A 24,934-nucleotide genomic window follows, 5' to 3' on the forward strand; every position below is an offset into this window, starting at 1 on the left:
CCGGTACAAACTCCAGGTGAAAAATAGCAGTGAAGGCAACATTGGACACTGGCATTTAAAATAACGTCAACAGATATTATGTATTTTCTATTTTTCTTATGTATTATATAATTTTTGGGGCCAGGCATAATTGTATAAACCACACAATAACAACTTTAACATCATTAGTACAGTAACAGGCCTTTTCACCACAGACATGTTGACACTTCAGCCAGGAAAAGCAAAGGTGTAAGAAACATGAATTAATGCTGCATTACATTTAGGTGCTGGGCTCCAGCTCTCAGGTAATCATAATCATTGACATTATTAGTTGCACCTGTGCTTTTCTTGCTCTTCATATCTAAGCAAACACACAACCAACATGCTGAAAGAAAAACATTAGGGCTATTCATTTGATTTGGTGTTTTAATTACCACAGTCATGTTGAAGACAAAATAGAGACAGCGGTTTGCTTACTGAACAGAGGTAACAGACTGAAAATTGTCAGGTGGATGGCAGCAGAGAAAAGAACATAACATTCTCTATCTCTGGTTAATATTGAGACTTTTGGCATTAAACCTTTATCAACCACATTTGAGGTTGACTGTCTCAACTGACAAAATAATTTTGTATTTCACATACTGTAGACAGGAAAGAACACAACAATCTTTGAATTATTGAATGTCATGACATCTGGTGTTGTTGCATTATACAATCCATTGATGAAGTCCAGAGAAATATGATAAACCATTAACCATTAACAGTGACTAGTTTCAAATGAGAGGCATTGCACTTTGACATAAATACATAGCACAACGGTGAATTGTGACAAATGAACAGTCATAACCGCACCACATAGAAAAAAAGCATCATTTAGCACGTAGAATTTCAAAAGGCCATTCTGTAGACCACATTCCTGTCAAATAATACTGTCTACAATATGCTCCACTTGTCACCACTCATCACACCTGACTGTCAGATATATTATTAAACCCAATTCTCCACGTACAAGTGGAACCAGTAAGCACATGATAATGGACAGAACTGCCAACAAGAGTCTATTAACATTCTTCAGACTGTGAACACCGAGACATACAATTGGTAACCTTTAGATTTTTTTTTCTTTCAGTTTATCCACCTGTACCTGCTTTCTTCTACAGAACACATTATTTATGCTGATATAAGTGTTTATTTAAAATAGAAAAAGAAAGTGGGAGCAGTGCTCCTGGAAAATCAGTCTCTGCAAGATGTTGGAGTAAGGAGAGACAGTGAGGGAGAAGTGGTAGACACGCTTCACATCTTCCTCCTCTGATCCCATCAGCCAACCCGTTACTTGGATTGAGCCTAATTTTGCGCCGTTCGTACACAGCTTTGCTTTTTTTTTTTTTTTTTTTTAAATTACTGCAGTTCTTCTCTTCTCCATGGTCTCTCTGTCTCTCCTTGTGAGCGACCCCGCTGTATCGCTAGCAGCAGATCTCAGGCTCATGTCGGCCCTTCCTTTCCTTCACATCTTGCCGGGTGCAGGAGGCATCATGCCCGGCATCCCACCAGACATTCCAGTGTTGGGCCCCAATAGGATCTGGAAAGAAAAGAGGTTGTTGACTTGACATATGCGGTGTATTTTTCATTATAATTCACAATTTCTGTTCATACTTCTCAGTACTTGCTTCCCAAAACCTGTTGTTGTTTCACCAAATAAATCAGAGTGCAATCACACTTCTGATGAAGTACATCACAGTTCACCTGGAATGCCTCATGACTTTCTCTCTGCTATTTCTTTACACTCATGCACATTAACACTCACCTGTCTCTGCTGCTGTAACTGCTGCTGCTCCAGCTGTAGCCTTTCTGTCTCAAACACCACAGGCAGCACCAGGATCATGAAGGAGGTAGTACCCACCCAGAGCGCAGAGCGGGAAAAACTGAAACAAGTTAAACTCATTAGCTTCAGCTGTGTTAGGATATGTCGCTCCCTGGTGTGAACATAGTGATTTCCATTTCTTTCTTTATTTTAATATTGCTGTTAGTGAGATTAAATCTAAGGACTTGCAGTTCATCTCTTGATCACCTAAGATACCCTGAAAGCCTACATAAATTAATGCACTGGTAAGGTAGGAGGAAAGCGCTTGGGAGACATACCTGTAAAACTTCTTGATCAGTGAGACGGAGCACTGTGCAGACACCTCAGCAGCTGTCCTTACTGTATCAGGAAACATCTCTGTCAGGCCCCACAACCTCTCCATCAGTGTCTCATCCAGCTGAGGGAGGCAAATACAAACAACAGACACGAAGCTTTACTACAAAAAGACTGAAAGGAGAAAATCAAGCAATGTCTTTCATGAATAAGAACAAACTCAAATTCATTTATCAACTTGCTAAATAAAGTTTGTCTATCCTGGTTTGCTGCAGGTTGATTTGACTTGTGTTATCATACATCTTATTTTACTTTACTGCCATACAATTCAAGATAGTAACATATTAATGAAATAAACTGTTAGTTATATGGAGCAATACTTATAGCTGCTTAACAACTTTGTATGCTTGCAACAGACCACCTTCTCAGACAGGGGTTGTAAAAGCCAGAAGAGACACCTCAGGTAGCTAGCTAGTTAGCCACATTAGCTAGCCGTGTTATCCAAGAAAAGGACAAACTAGACACAAGAGAGTGCAACTCTAGTTTTAATCTGATTTTCATTCACATTTGCGAAGTAGCTCTAAATGTCTAGATACTTACATCTTCATCTTCATCGTCGTCAATCTCGTCCTCGGGGGGCCGGGTAACCACCGGGCCCGCAGCGGGGGAAAGCTCCTCGATTGTGGCCATGTCTCCTGCTAGCCCGCTGCTCTCTGTCGGGTTGGATCAGCTGCGTGCGCGGCGAATAAGTCGCTAGAAAAAGGCGACAGACAGAGTTTAGTGTATTTCTGATTACTTCCAGTCGGCTTTCAATGAAGCTAATGCCGAGAGACGTGCATCCGGCTAACGACAGTCTGAGGTCACAGGCAGAAAACGTGATGCTTGTCAGGTCGGATGACGGGAAAGGGCAGGGGTCAGTTTGTACTTCCCCAAAAATTAAATTGCGCCCCCTGTAGTAGGGACGGTCTAATAGCAGCCTACGGTGTCAAAAATAATGATATTAACTGGCTAAAATACTAATGTAATATATGTACGTTTTACCTAGAATTGAGTCCATGGCGTCCGTAATAGTTATTAAAAGATAAATAAATTAACATTTTGCTGACCATAGATTCGAACAGCTCTTTTAAAGTTAAAGTTATACTGCATTCTTTTAAAAGTGACTTGTATAGAGCACTAATTAATCACAACAGTGTGAATATACATTATTATATCATTAATTAAGCATCGGTAAAACACCTGTGTATTGTTAGAACACTAAATTGGCATTGTTGGATCACTAATACATAGTTAATACACTTATGAAGGACCAAAACATTGCCAGTAGACCTAAATAAGCAAAGTACATAAACTTTGTGAAGGTTATTACCTTTCAGCTATATTGTTATATATTATATTTATTATTTATTTGACAGAATTGTCCACTGTTTTGCCACCAAAGGGAACTGGGTGACAGCCGAGAAATATACCAAAAACAAAAAAATATATATATAATAAATAATAAAAAAAAATAAATAAAAAAAATGTTCCCCTATGGATCAATGTCAAGTCCATTCAAATACAGTTTGCCAACAGTGAAATAGATTCTGCTATAATTTTTATTTTTTACCAAGTATGACACTAGTGTAAACTGTGAGTGTGTCTTTGTATGGGGTGTGAGGGTTTTAGCTTTAGTTATTTGTTGGTATTTTTTTTTTATTTTTAGCTCCAAATGCTAAACAGTGTCAGTAAAGGGTGGCTTCTGTCTGTGCTTTCATTTTTCCAGAGAAGTTGTTGTTGCTGGGAACAGTGAAAGGGGGTCTGGTCATGGAAAAATTCTGGGATGCAGGGATTCCTTGTTTACATCCTCCCGGAGTACGCCGCGGGGGCGGGGTTGGCTCCGCCCTCATTCTTTAGGCCTGACGTCATTGTCGCTTGTGTTTTTTATGAATGAAAGAATCCAACCTCAGAGAGCAGCGGAGTAATTCCGGGAAAAGGCGGACTGACATTTTGTCGCCAGAGTCGCTTCGACCCAGCAGGTAAATGATCGTTTTGTTTCATAATATTATCAATAAAATGTTTAGCTGGACTTCATTTAGCACAGCCGAGAACTGAAGCACTGGTATCCGCCGGGGACTTGCCAACCAACCAAGGACAAGTGAGCAGGCAGCTGTTTGTTTTAATCTCCTTTAGCTCGCTAGAAACCGTTGATGCTAGGTGCTAACAGTTAACATTACTAGCATGTTTGAGATGATGCGGATAATTTGGCCCCGCTCTTCATATTTAAGCCTCTATATCCGTAACATTTGACAGTCCGAGGTTGTTCACACTTCCTTATTTAACTATATGCTTTAAAACAATTTAAATGGATTATTTAAAGTCCTACTAAAATGGATGTCGAGGGCACTCGTGATGGCTGTTTACTATAGCAGCAGCGCCTTTCCCCCAAGCTGGCCAGCTCCTCTCCCTATAAGGACAAGGGTGGATTCTGGATGTAGTTAGGTGAATAAATACAGTTTCCAGAAATGGTGCGTTAGGTGTTTGTTATTTAGTCATTTGGTATTGAATAGAATAGATATTAGGCTGTCTAACTTCATAAACTCTGGTAGTCGTAGCTTGTGTTTGGCAGTGCTACGTTCACTTGTTGCGTCCACTTTACTTAAAAAGTACTATGTCCTCTAAAGTGATATTTATAGTAAAGTACAAACGTGGATATCCTGTGCCGTTTGGACAAAAACAGAAAGACGTGGTCACAGATGGTTTTCCGGGGTTTGGACAGACTGGCAGTCTTAGCGGAGCTGAGCAAACGGGTTATTGCTGAATCACCCTGACTTAACGAAACGGCGGTCTCATGGCTTTACAGCCGGAGTCCGCCGGCTTGGTTGGACGACCACTGTTGCTGCAACCTCCACTACCCACGCATTTCGGGAAATGGAGTTTATGGTCAGCAAACTAGAAAGACCGTTATAACAAGTGCTTTATTTTTCTTTAAGCGGAGCAACACCTATTGTACATGAGTTGTAGGCCTAATGTGTAGTTGAGGCTCATGTTGCTGTTATGTAGTTCAGTTGCGATTTAATATGGGTTTGTAATCTATTTGCAACTTAACTCGAGTGCCCCCACCCCCCCCCACCCCGCGACAAAAATGAAACACTCTTTCAGAGGAAATGTGACTTGATAACTTCAATAACTCCCTTCTGCTTGTACGGTTCCTCCTCCTGTCTGCATGGTGAAGTTTCCTGGGAGTACAGTCTGTTATCTGAAGTATTGCTGGAGTCAGCAGAACAAATCAAATCTTGTCATCATGTCCACTGGTAATGTAGGTTACTGTGTCTACACATGCTTTCATATCTTTTAGGTTTTACAGCTTTGAAGCAATAAACAAGCCAAACTTTCATTATAGCAGTCCAGCTCAGACAAACATAAAAGAGATTAAAACTGAAAATACCTAATGTATGTAAGTGTAATAACCTTTTATAATTGGGGGTCATAAATGTGTTGCAATTCTTCACAATCGAAAGCGAGCAGAAATCCAACTTACCTTAACTTGTAATTATCTTAAATAAATTGCTCAAACTTAAAGCTGTAAGATGACAACAACAGCAACAGATTTACCCACAGGTTTATCTCACACATTGCTTTGAAACAACAACAGCATGCCCATGCCTTCAAAAGTTTTACTGTTGAAAGATTTACAGGCGTTAGGAGGCCAGAAGAAGATTTGAAAGATCATAAATATATAGCAATGACTGTAATCAAGAAGTGTTTAAATTTAGCTGCAGTGTGACTTTTTCTAGATAAGTGTGTTTCTCAAAAAGAAATGATAGTGTGAAGAGTTAGCTCATCAGACAAGCTGCCAACAGCTCCAAAGCAAATACAAGGTTGTATTTTGCCACAGCATGCATGTGTGGTATCCTGTAGTTAACATTTTTCAAAATGCTTTTTACACTTCTACTTTTCTGGGCTGTAAAGTGACAAAGTGAAAGCACACCCTTAAAAGAAAATCCAGTGTTGCAGTAAATATGAAACCAAACACCTTCACTCTTTATGTGGGAAAACACCCTGTGGTTTTGTGATGTCAAGGTTTAACTTGTTGGTCTTAATTGAATATTAATATCAGGAGATATTTCAGCTCTGCAGCCAACACAGTGCAGTGTCGCATTAGCATACTGTGGGGCTTTTCCTGTGCCGTGTACTCTGTTCAGGAACCAGCCTCAGGTTGAAGTGCAGAGGCTTTTTATCAACATGACGGTGATCTGAGTTCTGCAGCCAAATCAACCAAGAAGTGAATAGGGGGAAAAAACAGTTGAAGTCGGACTTTAATCCCACACAACAGCATTTGTGAACTGACCTTAAGAGGAGTGCAGGAAGTCCCCATGTCGTCTTTGTGAACTGCTCAGTGAGAAGAATGGGAGAAAATTTCCAAATACAGTAGTGTGAAGGCAGTGCAGACTTGGACAAACACTCTTACTGCTGCTACTACAGCTTGTTACTGGAAGAAGCAATGTAAGGGTGTGCAAACCTTGCCAGTCATTGTGTTTTAGTTCCCGGCTTTGAATATAAAGTCAGAAATTAACGGTTATTTGTGTCTTGTTAGTAAAATATGATTTAGTTCCACTTTAGGTTACAATAATAATGATAATTCTAACATTTGCTGTATATGTTGAGCTCATTATTGTACAATGGCATTTTGTTTTTGTTCTAAAGTACACCACTGTAAAATGATGAAATGTATAGAGTCCCTTTTTAAAGTTTAACAGAGAGAAAGAAAATAGTTGCCTGCCCTTCGTTAGAGTTTTTCACAATGAACGCTTTTGAACCGTTGGTATTGTGTTGACAAGAGGAAGTGTTGAGGGAATTGGTTAGGACACCTGCTTTGAGCAACCAAAGGGCAGACACATGATAACTTCCTCCTCACTATTCCAACTAACAGAAAAGGCATGTTGCTTTCAAAACCTCCTCTTCCTTTCATATCAGGCCGCAGAGTTTAATGAGAGAGCGCATTTGGAGAAGCATGAACGATCTGTGGGTTCTCCTTTTTCTTTATCGTGCATGACTGGCTGTCTTGTGAGCGGATGGTAAATGTCAGGCCCGATATGGACCAAAGACAGCATGATGTCCCGAGTCACATGTGATAATATACCTTTTTTGTGTGTGTGTCCTGTTTCTGTTTTTCCAGAGTGTCTGTATCTGTGTTGACTGGTGCTTGGGGGGGAAAAATTGAAGACAGTTGGATCATGACGACAGAAAGAAACAGCAAAGCCCTGAAGGTAACACACAGCCAGAAATAAAACTCAGTTTTATTATTTCAAGAAGAATGAGTCATGTTTGTAGCCTTAGGCTATTTTTACGAGAGTGAAAAAGGCAATGTTAGAGAGAGGTTTTACTCTCCTCCCAGTTCAGTTGTTCTTTAATGTCATTTGTCGACGTTTTTTATTCTATCCTCTTCCTTCCATGTTTATTTCCAACACTTCACCTGACTGTATTTCCTCTCTTCTTATGTCCTCCTTCTCTCTTCCCTTTAGGTGAAGCAGGAATGTGGCGAGAACGTGCCCTTCCTATCGGACAGTGAGCTCATGTCCCTCTCGGTCCGGGAGTTGAACCTCCACCTTCGCGGCCTGTCCCGCGAGGAGATCCAGAAGTTGAAGCAGCGCAGACGCACCTTGAAGAACCGGGGCTATGCCGCCAGCTGTCGGGTCAAACGGGTCTCCCAGCGAGAGGCCCTGGAGCAGCAGAAGATGGAGCTTCAGAGGGAGGTGGAGAGGCTAGGGGCTGAGAACGCTGGCATGAGGAAAGAGCTGGAGGGGCTCGGCGCACGTCTCGCCGCTCTGCAGAGATTCGCAAGGGGTCTGGAAGCCGGAGGCGGCAACCTGCTGGCTACAGCCCCACGCCTCAACACCGCCTCAGTCATCACCATCGTCAAGAGTCCACCACAGCCTCAGCCACAGAGAGAACAGGAGCCATCCTAGAAGGAGCTGCTGGAACCAGACTCAGGGGGAGGGACGCACAACCTGCAATGCAAACACACATTCACAGGCATACACATACTATACACACACGTGCTGGAGAACAGGAAGATGAGTAGAAGAATTAGTAGGAAAATACTAAGCGCTTGTTTGCATCACGCCTCATTCACATTATGGTATGCAAGAGTCATTTGGTCCTGTGTGACACAGTGCTGACAGCGTGGTGTGTAATGTCACCGGACAGACAACAGCTCTGCTTAGTTTTCCAAAGTTAGGGCCAGGAACAGTTGAAGAATCATCTAGGACCAGTGGAGGTGTCCTCCACTTGATGCTATTTTTATAACACTGCAGCTTAGTTGACCGAAACTTACTGAAGTGCGTTTTGTTTAGAAACTCAAAGTTCAGAACAATGCAGCAGGTTAATGTGAACGAGGCGTTGGGCACTGATGCACGCACACATGCACAAAATCCTCACACTCATTCCCCCATCACACGCTGGGTGTAGACGTTGACTAACTGGACTCGGATTGAAGCCAGACCAACCCAACCAAGAGTTACTGTACATCTCCACTGCTCAACAAATCCAGCCGTGATGCTGGTGCTCTCTGATTGTGCTACCGAAACACCAGGGCTTCTCCTCGCTTCAGTTTATGGCACCTGACCAATGGCAAAATGACGGGGTGGGGCGGACGTACAGTATGCGCTGCTTCCTCCAGCTATACAGGGTCTGCATTCCTGGTACAGTTGCAGTCTGAAGTTGCTAGCCTTTTTCTCATACCAGCCTGTGGTCATGTGTTTCTGCTACCATGTAAGAGAGTGTCCCAAAGTATGAATCACTTAGTCATTAATGCAGAGTTTCTCAAGCTTGGCGTCACTTGATATCCAGGTGGTTGTGATGGGAGATTTTTATTTGGGTCTTTGGTTAATAGTTTGAAAAGCATAATTTCTGTATAATCAATCCGGAGCTTCCTTCATTCAAATAAAATACAGCAGTTGCAGCATACTCATATTCCCTTGACAGCTCTCTAACTGCATGGGTCACGAGGATTTTGGAAGCAAAACTTGGTTGAGAAACACTGTATTCATGAATCATGAGCTCCTTCAAACTGTTCTTTCTTTTCAGATTTCTTGGTTTTGGGATTCACCAGTCACCCCTCCCCGTTTTGTACTGCTTGTGTTCATATTTCTCACATTAACGCAGTGCCTTCAGTGTATGTAGGAGCTACAAGAATGCAAATGTAAGAGGGAAAAGGTTCAAAACAGACTGTAATCTCTCCTTCTTGCCTGTCCATGGCCGCACATTTCCTTCTTTATTATTCCTCTTGATTCTCCTACTTTCTAAACTATAATCCCACATTACTCAATTCACAATCCCTACTGTGCAGTAACCTTGCTACAGTCTGCTGTGGCTCCCTTTTTCTTTTTTCTTCCTCATATCTGGTGGACTCCCAACAACAGATGTTGGTCATTTTGCCAAAAACGTGTCAAAGCGGAGTCACATCTGGTAGGAATTACGCTCAAAATCGATGCAAAATCCTCTGCATACATTCCCGTTTTGTGTTCTTATTTGTAATGTTTGTATGTGCCGTTGAGAGACGAAAATGTTGAGTGACATTTATCAGAGATATATTCTATATTTTATTTGTATTTAAAGGTAGATATTATGAAAAGACAAGCTAACGAGTGCTGTGATGTTCTATCTGTTTTCAGAAGTACTTACTTATGACTAGTCTGGGGATATTCTCATGTCTAATTGTGTTGTGTGGCGACTATTATTACTTTACAAAATGTTAATTATTAGCTATGTAGAATTATGCTCAAAGCCAATGGCCATATTGCTGTATGATGATTTTTTTTTTGTGTGTGTGTTTTTGCTATGTTTGTACTGGCTTGTCCTAGTGGATTCTTGGAGGGATATTATTTTTCTACGATGGTTCGTATGTTATTTGCGTGAAAAATTAAGGTCACTTCTGAATTGGCAGGGTGGGCAGAAACACAGGATGTTAAAGGAAAACATGACTGAAAAAAGGAGAAAGATGGAGATGAGGACGAGACAGGAAGGTTGAGGAGTTGTTCGGATGATGGAGAAAGAAAGTTGGCATGGTGGACTGGGAAAGAAGGTGGGGAGAAAAAGGTGGTGTTTTATTCACTTGAAAACCTCCATCAGTCGCAGGCCTGTTTCGGTCGACATGCTAAAACAGGCCTGGATTTCATGGAGTCTAGGCCACTGAATAGAGCTAGCAATATCATTTATAAGCAGGCATTGTAACACATTAGACTGTGTTGACAAATAACTCCTTAAGATATATTTAGCTATATGAATATCAGTGTGGCAAAGCATTTATTCTCAATATTTTAACGTCTCACATCTGTCAAATTGTGCTGGATGTTTTGTAATACTTGCAAAACAAAAATGGTCTTTGTATTTATTACTTGTATTTTTTCTATTGTGAAAATTTAAGTACATTGTCTATTTTAAATATTAATTATAATAAATGTTGTACATATTGTACATAAAATGGTGCTTTTGTGATTATCGGCTCAATTGGGAGAGTCGTTGCACACGTGGTACAGAAAGGAAGTGGATCTACAGGATGTGTTGCACAAGTTATCACTGCAGATCATGAGATAAACTCAGGCTTAAAGTATAAACGGTGCTGTTCTTGACCAAGGATTACATGGTGAGAGTAACAAGTGAGCTGATATCATATTATAGATCATGATGAGGCAGACAAATCTATAGCAAATAACTTCTAAGGCATTGTCTCCATGAACCTTACACTCGCTGCAGCATCATTTGCTGACTCATGTACACGAGCCGAGCGCTCAGGTTTACTTCAGTTAAATCCCCGATGTCCTGCGAGTGTTGAGGGGAGGGGGGGGGGGGGGGGGGGGGGGGGTTTCATCCGTGGCCTGGTGCCCGTTATGTGATGTTTCTACCTGCATGGCATACACCTTTAAATATGTTAATTTCAGTTCTGTTTCCTTCAGTGTGACAGTGGTGTACCAGTAACAACATTAGTGGCCTCTAGAAACCTTTCAGAAACATCTCACCTTGTTTACCAGCTCACCTTATTTTATTGAGAGCTTTTATTGAGTTTTACAGTATTAAGATATTAATATAGTGGTATATTGCACAGCCTGCAGCACTGTTCCTCTAGTGCACTCTTTCATAATGGCAAAATAATGAAGTTAACATCACCTATTGTGGCAGGAAGCGAGTTGGTTGTGGGAGATGCGGTTTTCATTTTTGAGTTATACAATTCCTACAAACAGCGATGAAAAGATGTTGTAAAATGTAAAAAAAAACAAAACAAAACAGAAAGAGTTGTAAACTAGTTAACTAGGCAACAGACAGCTCAGGATACATCCAACTGTTTCTTCACTGCGGCTCCATCGAGGAAAACCTTAAATTAGCACTTGAGCACTTTAGTGTTACACTGTCAAAAAGTTGCAACAGAAACATTAAAAATTCATGGTTTAAAAACAAACAGCAGAGGCCAAGATATCCTGACTATTAGCCTCCGGTTACAGTACGAGTTAAGTGCAAAAAATACGGCATCCTACATTTCCCATAATGCAACTCAATCACTTATTCAGGCCTTCCCTGCCCAAACATTTTAAATCTTATTTGAGGAACCACAGAGGTCATGCAGCTGTTTTACCCGGCTGATATTTGCTCCTCATGACAAGTAAATATAAATATGCTCATCTTCCTGCATGTACACTGTAGTTTTTGTGAAATCAGGTTCACTTGCTAAAATACAGGTTGCTGTGTTCACATGACGTTAAATTTGACACAAAATATAAATTAGCAAAATAAAAAACCCAAGTTGTTAACTTAAATACCAGACTAAATATCTTTATTATTTTTTCCAATATTTATCCATTAGACATGAAATAGTAGCATCATGAGCAGCTTTAAAATATACAAAGAACTAGAAACCAAAAGAGTTGCTGAAATAAAAATAAAAAAGTTGCAAAGTTATGAAGTAAAAATACAAAACTAGGTCTTTGTTGCTCATGTGCCTCGCAGCATGTGACTATATCAACATACATCACTACTGTTCCTCCTTGAAACTGTATTTACAACAATAGTTACAGCATTTCCTCAGCAATATTCATATACATGTAATAAGAACGTCTCACATTAGCGGATGACAAAGATGTAGAGAGAGGGGAGTGAAGAGTGCATGAGAGCGTCTTAGCTAGAAAAGTTAATTATGGCATTCAAAGTGCAGCAAGACTGACACACTGTCTTTCTTTTAAATCGTGAATTATTATTACTATTATATCAGGCATGGAAAAATAAAAAAAACTTGCATCGGTTTGGGTTCATCATCATTTCCATCCTGATGAGAAAGTGCAGAGGAAAAATGTCATTTCACATTTATAGAAGCACATTAATAGATACACAAGAGATTCGTATCTATCAGGTTCAACGCTTCAACCCCAAAAACCGTCGACGTTGGTTCGTCCGACATCTGAGGTTTGTTCATTCATGATTCTGAGGAAATGAAGACAGAAAACTGTAACAATGCTGAGCTGACAAGGGTTTTTTTTTATATGAAGGAACTCAATTGTGGATGAAACTTAAAATAAAAAATAAAAAATAAAAAATTCCAGTTTTTAATCCATGTCAAAATTTAGCAACCTAACAACCCAGACAGCACTCAGCAATGTCTAAAAATAGGCTGCGGTTTCTGTGCACAGACGTGGCATCCCTCTTATTTAAAACTAATATTATGTCAAGCAGAGGTAGAAATAAAAAAAAGACCCATGACCACTGTCTGAGGCCTGGGATTGCTCCCATTTACTGCTGACAACACACACTCACACACACACACACACACACACACACACACACTCAGACAAAGCATTTTTTCCGTTACATATACACCAAGGTTAAAGTGTTTGATAACTGGCTGATGGCTGGCAGATAAGTGTCAGTGTGTCCATGTCCTCCACACGGCCCCCTGGTGTTCACACAGAGCAACAGCAGCGCAGTGAAAGTAGTTACAGTAAACACGTCGGCAGACTCGGCATGACTCATTCAGATGACTCAAGAACTCCAATTATGAGTAAAAAATAACCCGCTCTGACTGCGGTGAAATGAAATCAAACAAAAAAAAAAGAAAGAAAAAAGACTGGAACAGAGCAGCATCCAAGTCAAAGAAACGAAACAATGTGAAGTTTACGCACTCATGTTATATTTAACTGAGGGAATATTAACTGTCTGACATACTGTAAATGCATTAGATGAACATGTGAAGTGCTTATATGCAGTTTGTGCTTTCAAATATACCCGAACTCAGGGTAAGACCTGTGTTAATGTGCAAAAAAAAAATGTAGTTAAGCTGAAGACTTAAGTCCTTTCAAGCAAAAACTGACAATACTGAAACCTTACTGTCTGAAGGGAGAAGTCACTACAGAGGGCGAGTCCGGGGAACATTCAGAAAACTCACTTAATTTGGACGGATGTTAGTAATTCAATCAGGACCATCAGCCTGAGAGATGGGTGGATTTGCTTTTTAAATTAAACAACTCAAACAAATCTAAAGTCGAACTGAAGTTTTGCTTAAGAAATCAGTACATGTGCGTCACTGGTGTTTGTTTTGACTCAAATTTATCAAGAAGAACCACATGAGTGTTCTCCATCGGTACTGGTGATTAGATTGGTCCAATATCTGTTTGAGTTCATGCTATCACTTTCCTTCAGACACACAGGATGTTAACCAAGTTATTAGCATTAGCATCATCTGTTATTGAAGCACTTCCTGTATGGCTCCATGACTCCGTGGGTCCACGCTGTGTACGTACGGAGTCATGGAGATTAAAGGACCACTTCTTGCTGTTAACTGTAGACATGCCGTCGCGTCATGAAAGAGAGACAGCTGATGCCAGCTCGCCCCCCCCTCCTCTCTAAACTGTGGGACAAACACAACACTGGATTCATTCCTTTCTTTAAAGAATGGAAAATTATACAAAGCAGCAGTTTACTTACAAAAACAGCGAGAATTTAACTTTCAAGTTCGACTTAAAATGTCAGCACAGCCTGCCTTTAACATCATGCATCTATGCTAACAGAGGAAATACTCCATTGCTATTGCTGAGCTCCTCTAGCATCTAAAGTTAGCTTTAACCTATATTCCTCCTGTGTTTTTCCCTCAGCGCTGTTAACCTACATTGTGACCTGCAGAGGTCTACGCGGTCTGAGTCAACCGGCTCGAGCTTTAATCCCAGCCGTTCAAATAAGGCCCCAATTACACCAGTGTAATCCTGATCAGTTCTGCCGCTGCCCTTCACTCTTGCTGCCCCCTGCAGCAGATGTACCATATAATCTATAATCTGCTCTGCCTCGCTCTTATATGCTCCACCAGTATAATTAACATTGATCCATACAACTCGTGTTTCTGACTTGGGTTCCCTTAAAATCCCACAACACACCAGGGTTCACTCATAATTAATCTAGACGTATATTTTCCGTACCTTTGCACCACGACACTGCAAACAGCCTCTGTTTGAAGCACATTAATATAAATGCAGACCAACTAATTTGTCCCATTTTTTGCAAATGAATATCAAAATATTATTTTTAAGTTCATAAAATTAAAAGTTCAAAACTTTTATGGAACTTAAATAATATTTTTCACTTCCAGTCACGGAAAAAAAAATATCTAATTCAACTTTTGAAGGATTTCCATGACTGGGGAAACTCTGAGAAGTCAGTGATATCTGAGAACAACAGAGCCTTCAGAGACTAAACATTAACATCCATTAGGATGATTACATGAGCGGAGGACTGAGCTAAAATGTGAAATTAACCTTCTATCCAAGCCAGAAAACGTTTGTTCATAAGTCAAGTATGATTCAGTATGTACAAGTGTGACTCATGAACTTTCCAAAAACTGACACAGCCCTGTTTATTTTCTTGGCCTGTGGTTTTAACACAAAATCAGCACAGAGCGTTCCCACCAAATAAGACGCTTGGGGAAGTGTGGGTGCAAAAAATGTTTACGCATGTCCTCGCATTCATGAGCAGTCTCAAAAACAGGTAAAACAAACACGCAGCTCTACAATCAATCACACATTTAAGAGGACCAGCTGCACAGGAGGGTTAAGTATCCTCCGCCGTTAAAACATCAGTCTGAATAAGATTCAGCTGTGGCGCGACGACTGTCTGTTTGCCTCATTTTCCTCCTTAGAATTCGTCATCAGAGCTGAGCAGGAGGGTCTTCTCCGTGTCTCCGCGGCCGCTGACGGTGCTGTGGGTGCGGGAGACGGGAGGCGGCGCGCCCTGCTCCAGTGTGGACTGCTGGGTGTACTGCTGGTAGGCCGGGGAGAAGTTGTGGATGGCGTCTTGGACCATGTCGCCCGGGTTCATCGTCTCCTTCAGGCTGCTAGAGATGCTCTTCATGGGGGCACAGCGGCCTGCGGGAGGCAGACGAGACCACCAGAGAGTTAGAGGTCAGGACAGGAAGTTAAAGAAAAAGAAGGAGTGAATAGGGTTAAAGGGAGAGGGTAGAAAAAGGAATCTGAAGAGAAGAAAGAAAAAGGGGGAAGTAGAGGGTTAAAAGAAAAAATAGAAAAGAGGGAAAACATTAAAAGGACGGTGGATTTATGGTGAAATCAAATAGAGAAGGGAAGAAAGGGGGAATGAGGAAGGGAGGATGAGAAGAGAGGAGAGAATAGAAGAGAGGAATGGGAAGAGGAGTGATTTAGTGGAGGGAGAAGAAGCTGGGAGAGGAAAACAACAGACCGCAAATGGGGAGAAGAGAGGAATGGGTCATCGGTGATTTAGAGGGTGTTCAACGGCGAGACAAAAGGAGAGAATGGGTGAAAGAGAAGTTCGGGAAAAGCGGGAATTGTACAGGGACAGAGGATGTGGTTTAAAGAGAGGGAACAGAGAGGGGAAAAAGGGTTCACAGTGACGTAGAGGGATGCAAGAAAGGAAGGAAACAGAATAAAAAGAGAGTAAAAACAGGTGGGAATGATGGAAAGGAAACGGCTTTGTCGGAGCAAAAAGAAGAATATAAAATGAAAAACGGCAACAGTTAAAACCAGAGGAGTAAACATCATCACGTGTGACCTACCAAACTGTCCGTACGTAGGAACGGGTCCTTTACGGTGCAGCAGAAAGAGAACAGAGACAGATGAAGATCGATGTGTAGAAACAGGAAGAGACATGTCAAGAAAATGTGAGGAGGCACAAAAATAAGAGGTGAAAAAATAAAAGAATAAAAGAGAAAGAAAATGAATAAAGGAGCAGGTGGATTTTTTTTTTTTATTTAAAAAGTAAAATAAAATAAAATAAAATAAAATAAAATAAAGGAGGGTAATGAGGGAGAAAATCCACACAAGCCGATTCTGAACATTCAAACTTTCCTCCTCGTCTTCTCACCTTGTGAATCGAGACTTTTGTCCATGTAGACTTTGTAGGTGAAAGCGTGTCGCAGAGCCAGCGCCGCAAAAAACATCTCGATGCAAATGATAAAGTTCTGGTAACCGGCGGCGACCGTGCCCTCGCCGAGGGACAACTCCAACGAGTTAATCTGAGGGATGGCCCCGCACTTCTCCAGGATGGCCAGCAACATGCCTGACCACAAACGACAAGATGAAACTTAGTGAGGATGAAACCGGGCCCCCCGGCGGCACTGCATGACAACGGTTACACGGTTAACAGCAGCTTCGCCTACCCTGCCAGAAGGAGAGGAAGATGACCGACTTGACCATGAAGAACTTGAGCATGGGGCTGTAAGGGCTGAGCAGCTCCCTCGTGGAGAAATAGAAGAGGAACAGGGCGTACAGAGACAAGCTGACCGAGATGTTGTAGATGATGGTTACATACAAGTAACCACTGGCAACACTGTGGGAAGAGAAGTCGGTTTATACATCATTTGAATGTGGTTTTGCTCTGATTATCTAATGTAATAGGTCAGAATAAAATCCTTAATTTCATCAGAGATTAAAGCTGAAAACTGAAACACTTAAAAAGGGAGGAAGTGATCAGTCTAGGTCATTCAATTCATCTAAAATTTAAAAAGGAGTAATCCGCAAATCTAAATTTGGTGGCCAGGGTTTAGTTGACAGACCTCCTTCCTGGTTCCTTCCCGGCTGCAGTACTTACTTGAAGTCTCCATCCTTGTATTTGCCGTAGGCCTGCAGGATAACGGTGATGACGGCCATGAGCGGTTTGACCACGCAGAACTGCAGAGTGGCCTGCTTACAGAAGCGCAGGAAGCCGATGGAGTAGGCCTTTCCCCTCAGACAGCAGGTACCGTACATACAGCTGGACCTGATGGGACAAAGCTCAGTTTATTCTGACTGAAGCAAAACAAACCAAAAAAACAAATCATGTGAATCGTTTCTGATCTCTGTGAGGAATCAACAGTGTGTTAAAGCAGCAGAGCTTGCAGGATACAGCAGGAAAAGGTTTTTAAACAAAATAAAACAACTGCTTATCACCCTTGTTTCATGTTTTGGCCACAAACACTTTTTTAAAACTGAATCCCTCTGCAGGAGAAATCTGAGACTTACTCAATGGGTTTCCCTCGGATCTCGGCCATGATGGCGCTCTCTCCTCCGAGGTATTCATAGCACAGACTCAGGAAGTTGTAAATCACAAACGCTGGGGGAAAATAAGGACACAAAGGTTTGGTTGTCATTACGTCTAAATAGACATTATTTCTATTAACCATGGCAGCTCTGAACAGGCCACCAAGATGTTTTAGAGGGAACTATTTGGTTTGTCTGCTGTAAAAGCTTCCCACCTGATCCTATGTAATATTTACCTGAAACTGACATTTGAAATGGAGAGAATATGGCAACATGTCCTCTGTGAAAAAGGACTAATGTTTCCCACTGATTAGCATTTCATAGTGTTTGTTATGTACGAAATATTAAAGGTGCACTTGGCAACGCAAAGTAACACTGAGACAATGGTTTAAACTGTAATACCACAACCTAAAAAAAAAAATAGAGCGAGTGACTCACCCTCAGACCCTCCAGCAGTCACGCAAACACATCACTTCCTGTCACACGTCTGAAAGTACACATATTACGTAATCGTGTGTTGCTTATGCGTTATGCTCTGACAGACTGTGTGCCGTCTGTAGTTCACAAGCAGCGGCCGACCACATACACACGTAAAATGTAAGATTTGTACTAATTCAGCGGAACAGCGGGGTGTGGCAACATGTCATTCATTACACATTTCACTGCAAAAGGTCACACGGTGTCAGATACTGAACTTAAGTGTGACCTTAAAGACTTACACAAGACTGACACACTGACAGATGAGAGAAGAGGATATTTTTACTCTGATCGTCTCGATAATTTTGGATTATTATGAGTAAATGAATGTAAAATGACAAAGTGACAAAAAGGTATATCAAACTTTTGCACACACACATTTTTCAGTTCACTAACATTAGGGAAAAAAAGGCTCATTCTTTTGATGTCAGTTTCTGCAGAGGTTGCATTCACTTTTTTTCCACTTCAAAAATCAGTTTCCCTGGAGGTGTCCTAACGTCTGCATACAACTTTATATCTGCTGCGTCTGAGGTTTATTGAAACTGGGCCCAAACACATGTTGGAAACTAATTCAACTTAATTTTTCAAACAATTCATGATTCTAGCTCAAGTCTCATTTGATTGTCTTATTATGACAGAAGTATACAATAATAATAATACAGTAATCAGGGTCGAAAGTAAGACGTTTTCCCACCTTAAACACATTATAATAACCGCTAAATACCATTACAGAGGCGTGTGTCTACTTGTTGATTTAGTTATATGTACAGACAGGAGAGCAGATGCATTAAAAAGGGAAGACTCTGCTTCACTATCGGCAAGGAGAAATTTAGCTAAATAGCACAGACAATCTGATAAAGCTTGAGTTTTATTTCTTTGGATATTAATGTTTGAGTTTTATTTTCTTAAACATTAAGATGTGATTTGTTACTTAAATCTATCAGGAGCTAAATTTACATAAATTTGACAATGGATAATGCACACCCACCCTGCAGCTTTAGTGTTTACCACTGTATTTAATAAAGTCACTGCTTATAGATCAGTCAAAGGAATAATATAGTCAGAGGCAGGCCTTCCTAAATCCAGTAATCCCAGCACATATGCGCACGTGGTGACTGAAGCCATGGACTCTGAGTGAGATTAACGGCTCACAGGGGAAATAAAAAGTCGTCTGTGGTGGCATCAACAGCTTCACTTTCTATGTGAAAATCTCAAAACTGGCTTTTGACAAACACACACACACTCACACACACACCTTTCCCCTTGTGACTGATTCTCACCTGACAGTCTCTTGTGACCAGTGGATTATCTCCCCTCTGTGCTGCTTCAGTGAGAGGCTGATGACGACCAAGAAGCTCATAAAAAAAAAAACACAACCAGGCTAATCCTGTTAACCCCCGACGAACTTCCTATCCCTCTATGTGTGTGTGTGTGTGTGTGTGTGTTGCAGTGTTGTGTCATCACATGCATCTCAAAGCAGATCTCAGCTGTACTAATGGCAGAGATTCTTGTTATGTCAGCTGTTATTATATTCTCCTTTTCTTCCTATGACTTCATCTCTACTCCACACACACACACACAGACACACACCCACACAGACACACACACACACACACGAACTTTGTTACTGAACTCCAGACACCTGTTAGACAACACTTAGGTAATAACATGTCATCCCTGCCAGTTCACTGACTTAAACACAAAGGTTAGTGTTCAGAGCCGAGTGATGAGAGCTGGTTGATCTGCTCTGAGTCGAGCTCTGTGTCTCTGCTGTTTACCATTATCCTTCTCCCCAAGGACCCCAGTAAGCACTGCTCGTTGCCACGGTGATACAGTAGGCCTGCATGCAATGAGAATAGGAACTTTGCAGCAAGTTTGGTTGAGAGAACCTCATTATCTGATGCAGTCATTCTAGTCGATGAGGAAGATTTGTGAGCGCGGTTGCCATGCAACAGGTCGGTCCATCCTCGCTGAGGCGAACATCTACGCAGGGCTCAGCAGCATCGTGGGAAGGGGAGGGCAAAGAGAAGGAGGAGAAGGAGGAGGAAGAGGAGAAGGAGAGGACAAGAAGTGAAAAGGAGGTAGAAGTGTGAAAAAGGGGGAGTGAAGGAAGGGACGATGATGCAAAGAGGAAGAGGAGGAGGAGGAAAAGAAGGAGAAGGAGAGCCATCTGTCTGTGGGAGTGATACGACGACCGCTAACACTGACGACGCTTCCTGACAAAAGCAGAACCATACACAGAGCATCCCCGCTCCATATCCGAGTGTGTGTGACATCATCAGCTCGCCCGCACAGGAAGTGACACCCAAGCTAAGTTGTCACAGCGAGCCGACTATTTCTAATCGCGGTTGTCACAGCTGACTGCGGAGAACGAGGAGCGGAGGCAGTCACCTGCCATTCACCGCCTCCTGCCCATTCAGGATTTCAACACACTCAGAAATTCAGAAGCATCAGGGACATTTGTTGCGGTTGAGTCATCCATCCGCCGAACAAAGCCGCCAGATCATCGTCTCCTTCAACGTTTCTGACCCGACACATACAAACAGTCAAGCTACAGTGACTGTAAACCGCTGATCCATGGTCACATCCCTTCTGGTAACAGGCACATTAACTCAAAATAACACCAAAACTTATTTTCAGAGACACGTACAGATGGAGTTCTGTAGATTACAAAACGACCTAAACTAAAAACTATTTGGGAATTAAAAGTAGCTCCTGTCCAAATACATATGGACACTTTTGTGAATGTGTTTAGAAAACTCTGAACACTAACACTGAGTAGCAAGCTTTAGGCGAGAGTCGTCGTCTGCACGTCCTTACCCTCGTAGCAGTCCCTGACGGTGTCGAAGTACACGTAGTACTGGTCGTTGGTGAAGAAGAGGAGGCTGAGCCAGGAGTCGAAGGCATAGATGGGAACGATGAAGAGGATCCTCACAATGTGGCGCTGCTCCCTGGGCGAGCTGTAAAAACGTAGATGCATGTAGATCTGGAACACACAGAAGAGACATCTTAAACACTGACAGACTTCTTCATGCAAAACAGACTTTTATACATAAAGTGTCAAACTAGAAAAACAAGTTTAAAAACATCAACACTATGTCAGAATAAAATAAAGTGTGTAGTGCAGGATAGATTAAAAGTAACATATTCCACAGCTTTGTGGGATAAGAAAGCAAAGCTGCTTCCCCGCTCCTTGATACGGACTTACTAGTCTACAACAATATGCAGACTAGTAAGTCTGAATCAAAGAGCTTAAATGCTTTTGCAGGAAGATGAAACGGCAGAAAGTCTATGAGTGAAGCTGGAACACACCTATTCAAAAACTAAGAAAGGGGAATTAGAAGCTAAGAATAAAACTGGTTTGTCTTTATGTAGATACAGATACGGAGAATAGAACAGAATACATGAGACATTTATACCTCGTCTACGTGTCTCTGCTGTCAAAGTCACTGAGGTTAACAGTTACTACATGACACGACCTCACTGGAGCGTGTGAAAGAGGAAACTCCAGCCAGATTTCATACGGGCTTTTCATCCCCCTGGATCAGGTTTCACACGTGTGTGTGTTCGTGCGTATTCATGCTCAGTGTCACAAACACCTGCCGAGGGATGTTGCTAAGCAACCCCTGCCCTTCTCTGGGCCTGAGCAGATGTGTGTGTTTTCAGGATCACATCACCTGTGCATTAAACAACACACACACACCTGTGTACTTTACATCTTTGCGAGAACCTACTTCAGAAAACCTGTTCACTAAAAACTCATCATTTGTGTCTCCAGCTGAGTAAATGAAACAGTATCACTCGGTTTCAGTGGAATTAAAAATCTGTTGATTTATACCCCTCCCTGTCCCCCTGCTGTTTGGAAGTCGTTACCTGGTGACAGGTGAGGATGAGCGCGGTCCAGACGAAGAAGCCAGACACAGCCTGTGCTGCGGGAGTCATGAGGAAGATAGGCGGTTCTGAGCTCAACCGCGGGGCTTCCGGGAGCCATGAAATGTTGGGGCCCGTAGGGGCTGCGGTGAGCGCCGGGCCGGGCGCTGCGGCCAGAGGAGAGTCTTCCCCCAGCCTCTCTGAAAGCGGCATGTCTCGCCTCAACAGCCTCAACATCTGGAAGTGACACAGAGGGTCTCAAACCTTCAAGTCTTTATGGGACGAGTTGGAAAGAGTAGGCGACCCGTCAGTGAAATGGCTCAAAAGGCATGTATGTGTAAATCTAGTAACCACTGGAACTCTTTTCAAACAGTGACACAATCCAGAAGGTATGAACATCCATTCTCACTAGTAATCATCACCCGGGAATATTGATCACACGCTCTTTGTTATCAGTGCAATGTGTGATCTGAGATAGGAAGCCAGATAGAGGACAAACAGTCACACTGCAGGTCAACATTTCACTATGAGTCAATCTTGTGTGTGGCTTTATATTTTTTATATAGTATACAATAGTATTATTGTTGCACTATATGGAAAGAAAATCAATTTTTCTTTGTTTCTAAATCTCCCAGAATGCAATTTGACCACTGCCAGCTAACATGCCCCAACAACTACTACTCTGCTGGAGCATGTGGGCTTTAGAGCATTCCTTGTTTTTCAACTTAACAAAAAGGCAACGTGGCATTTAGCTGCAAGGCATTCTGGTATTTTGAGGCTTCAATGATTGCGATTCCTCCTTGTATGATAGTTATATCTTGGAATGAAATGACGACATCTATAAAAACAATTTAAAAAAACTATTTGATTCACAGGACTGACAACAAAAACAAACACTTGAATCTAGAGTCCAACAGACGTGATGTGATATTGTCACAGAATCAAACGACAGACTGGACCTAATACGTTTTGAACAAGCGTCAAAAATACATCTTAGGATGCACTTTCCCACCTCAGCTGTCCACAGGTCTTTCCAAATCTGACCAGTGAGTCAAACAAGACTCAGCCTGACAAAGTTTAGGTGGAGATGAACAAAAGACGTCATGTATATGCTGCTGCATCCATGACCCACAGCTACTGAAGATGACTGGACTTGAACGTTACATAAGCAGCAGCTCGTCAGCGTCTAAACAATCACAGTCGTGTTTCTCAGGGTGCATTTTTTCTCGTGTTAGACTGAGTTTGGGGGGGAGAAGGGAGACCTTGATGTTGTTGACATGTAGTGGGGGCCCATGCAAACACACACACACACACACACACACACACAAGATACAAGCGGAGATTACAATGATAAAAGAAAGGGCTCAAAATGGCTACTGATCAAAAAAGACAGTGGGAGATTTTACCCTTCATTCTGACCTATTATGTCTCATCTGCCAGAGTAGCATGGCAACTGACAGTCACACAGCACAGAGAACAAATGGCGCAGACAATGACACGCTGACATAACGCTATCCCACACACACACACACACACACACACACACACACACACACACACACACACCACCATTTAGCTTCTTTACAACACTAATCACGATAATGTCAACTGATCAAATTTGGTGGTTTGATAAAATAAATGATGCTGCTTTCGTGCATTTATATGTGACGCTGGGAGGAGTTATGGTTTCACTGTTCATGTGCGTGCGTGTGCGTGTGTGTGTGTGTGTGTGTGTGTGTGAGACAGCAGGTCATTTGTATTGGTTTGCCAGGGATCAGCAGATCCACATGTCAACAAGAAGAAGTGAAGGCATCAGCAGCCACACACACACACACACACACACACACACACACACACACACACACACACACACACACAAACACAAACACAAACACACACACACACAATACCAGTGACAGTGAAATGATGCTGTGTTGGAGCAAAGGGACATCTGTGTGTTTCATTTGAAAGTCAAAAAGGGTCACACACACTCACACACACACACACACTCACACACACACACACGCTTTACTAGAGAGGCAGGGGGTCAGTAATAAAGCAGAGCAACAGATGGGAAGGGGTGATGGGGGGGGCAGACAGGGGGTGTTTATAATTCATAATAAGTAATGACATGGTTGACAGCCACAACAACAGCAGCAACAACACTGGGATTTACTGAGCAGGAAGCCACTACAAACATTTTGGCACTTCTATATTTACTTTGACATTATTTGCATAACTGTGGTTTTATTGTATGGCTGTGAAATATTGCTGAACGTAAATCTGACTCATACACAAACAACTGAACCACAAACAGCAAAGCTTGAAAAGACTCACCTTTGCTAACAGTCAGCCACAAGTAACAGGTGAATTTGATTTGTAATTCTGTGATTAGGAAAGAAACACTTGCGTTAGTAGAGTAACTCAATGTTTGTGTAAAGGCAAAGTATTTCTCACCTGTTCTTAGACACCAAACTCACCTGGTAAATAGGTTACTGCTTTAAAAAAACCCTCCTCGGCTCCGTCAGACAAACTCACGACCAGAAATAACCCAGAAACGGCCCTAATTCCTCTTCAGAGCCGCACCGTTGCTTCATCCATGTTGAGCCTGCAGCGGACCGCCCCGTCAACCCCTGCGACTCCCACAAAAAAAACACACACACACAACCACAAACTAACCCCTAAAGTTGGTTTCTCGTGTTAAACAACGCCTGTAATATCATTTTAAAACTCCCGTGTGTCCGTTAACATCGTCTCAAGTCTGTGTTTCTGGAGTTAAAACGATAAACTCCCGTCATTCCTCTCCGCTCCGGTTCCTCTACTCCGCTGACTTTCAGACCAATCCCTGTCGGATTAACTGCAGATCAAATAGACCCCGCCCACTCCTCGAGGACGAGCCGGCTCAGCCAATCAGACGCTGACTAACACAGATCAGGGGGGCGGGGCTTGCGCAACGAGCTCCGACCATACGCGG

General features: G+C 42.1%; 3 protein-coding genes across 5 annotated transcripts; 1 reads left to right on the forward strand and 2 right to left on the reverse strand.

Moving 5' to 3' along the window:
- Positions 1-387: 387 nt before the first annotated feature.
- tomm22 (translocase of outer mitochondrial membrane 22 homolog (yeast)) lies at positions 388-3,009 on the reverse strand. The gene is made up of 4 exons (XM_023395496.2): positions 2,714-3,009; positions 2,119-2,237; positions 1,784-1,901; positions 388-1,558 (listed from the first exon to the last, which is right to left on the reverse strand). Exons 1-4 carry the CDS (start codon positions 2,801-2,803, stop codon positions 1,484-1,486), a joined length of 402 nt encoding a protein of 133 aa, XP_023251264.1. The 5' UTR covers positions 2,804-3,009; the 3' UTR covers positions 388-1,483.
- Positions 3,010-3,997: 988 nt separating this feature from the next.
- maff (MAF bZIP transcription factor F) lies at positions 3,998-10,580 on the forward strand. 2 transcript variants are annotated; one of them, XM_023395574.2, is made up of 3 exons: positions 3,998-4,131; positions 7,272-7,362; positions 7,618-10,580. In XM_023395574.2, exons 1-3 carry the CDS (start codon positions 4,043-4,045, stop codon positions 8,059-8,061), a joined length of 624 nt encoding a protein of 207 aa, XP_023251342.1. In that variant the 5' UTR covers positions 3,998-4,042; the 3' UTR covers positions 8,062-10,580. The 2 variants fall into 2 exon arrangements, with proteins under 2 accessions (XP_023251342.1, XP_023251343.1); XM_023395575.2 differs by lacking the exon at positions 3,998-4,131 and adding an exon at positions 4,133-4,250.
- Positions 10,581-11,904: 1,324 nt separating this feature from the next.
- On the reverse strand, positions 11,905-24,807 carry tmem184ba (transmembrane protein 184ba). Of its 2 annotated transcripts, none has more exons than XM_087170864.1 (9): positions 24,441-24,807; positions 24,298-24,345; positions 21,964-22,197; positions 20,911-21,076; positions 17,596-17,686; positions 17,186-17,353; positions 16,755-16,924; positions 16,460-16,654; positions 11,905-15,489 (listed from the first exon to the last, which is right to left on the reverse strand). In XM_087170864.1, exons 3-9 carry the CDS (start codon positions 22,195-22,197, stop codon positions 15,260-15,262), a joined length of 1,254 nt encoding a protein of 417 aa, XP_087026990.1. In that variant the 5' UTR covers positions 24,298-24,345; positions 24,441-24,807; the 3' UTR covers positions 11,905-15,259. The 2 variants fall into 2 exon arrangements, with proteins under 2 accessions (XP_087026990.1, XP_023251341.1); XM_023395573.2 differs by having other exon boundaries at positions 21,964-22,232.
- Positions 24,808-24,934: the final 127 nt, after the last annotated feature.

This window comes from Seriola lalandi, unplaced genomic scaffold, assembly GCF_002814215.2.
Source record: "Seriola lalandi dorsalis isolate HSWRI2012SDOR001 ecotype SW California unplaced genomic scaffold, Sedor1 jcf7180002054965, whole genome shotgun sequence".
Classification (NCBI taxonomy): Eukaryota; Metazoa; Chordata; class Actinopteri; order Carangiformes; family Carangidae; genus Seriola; species Seriola lalandi.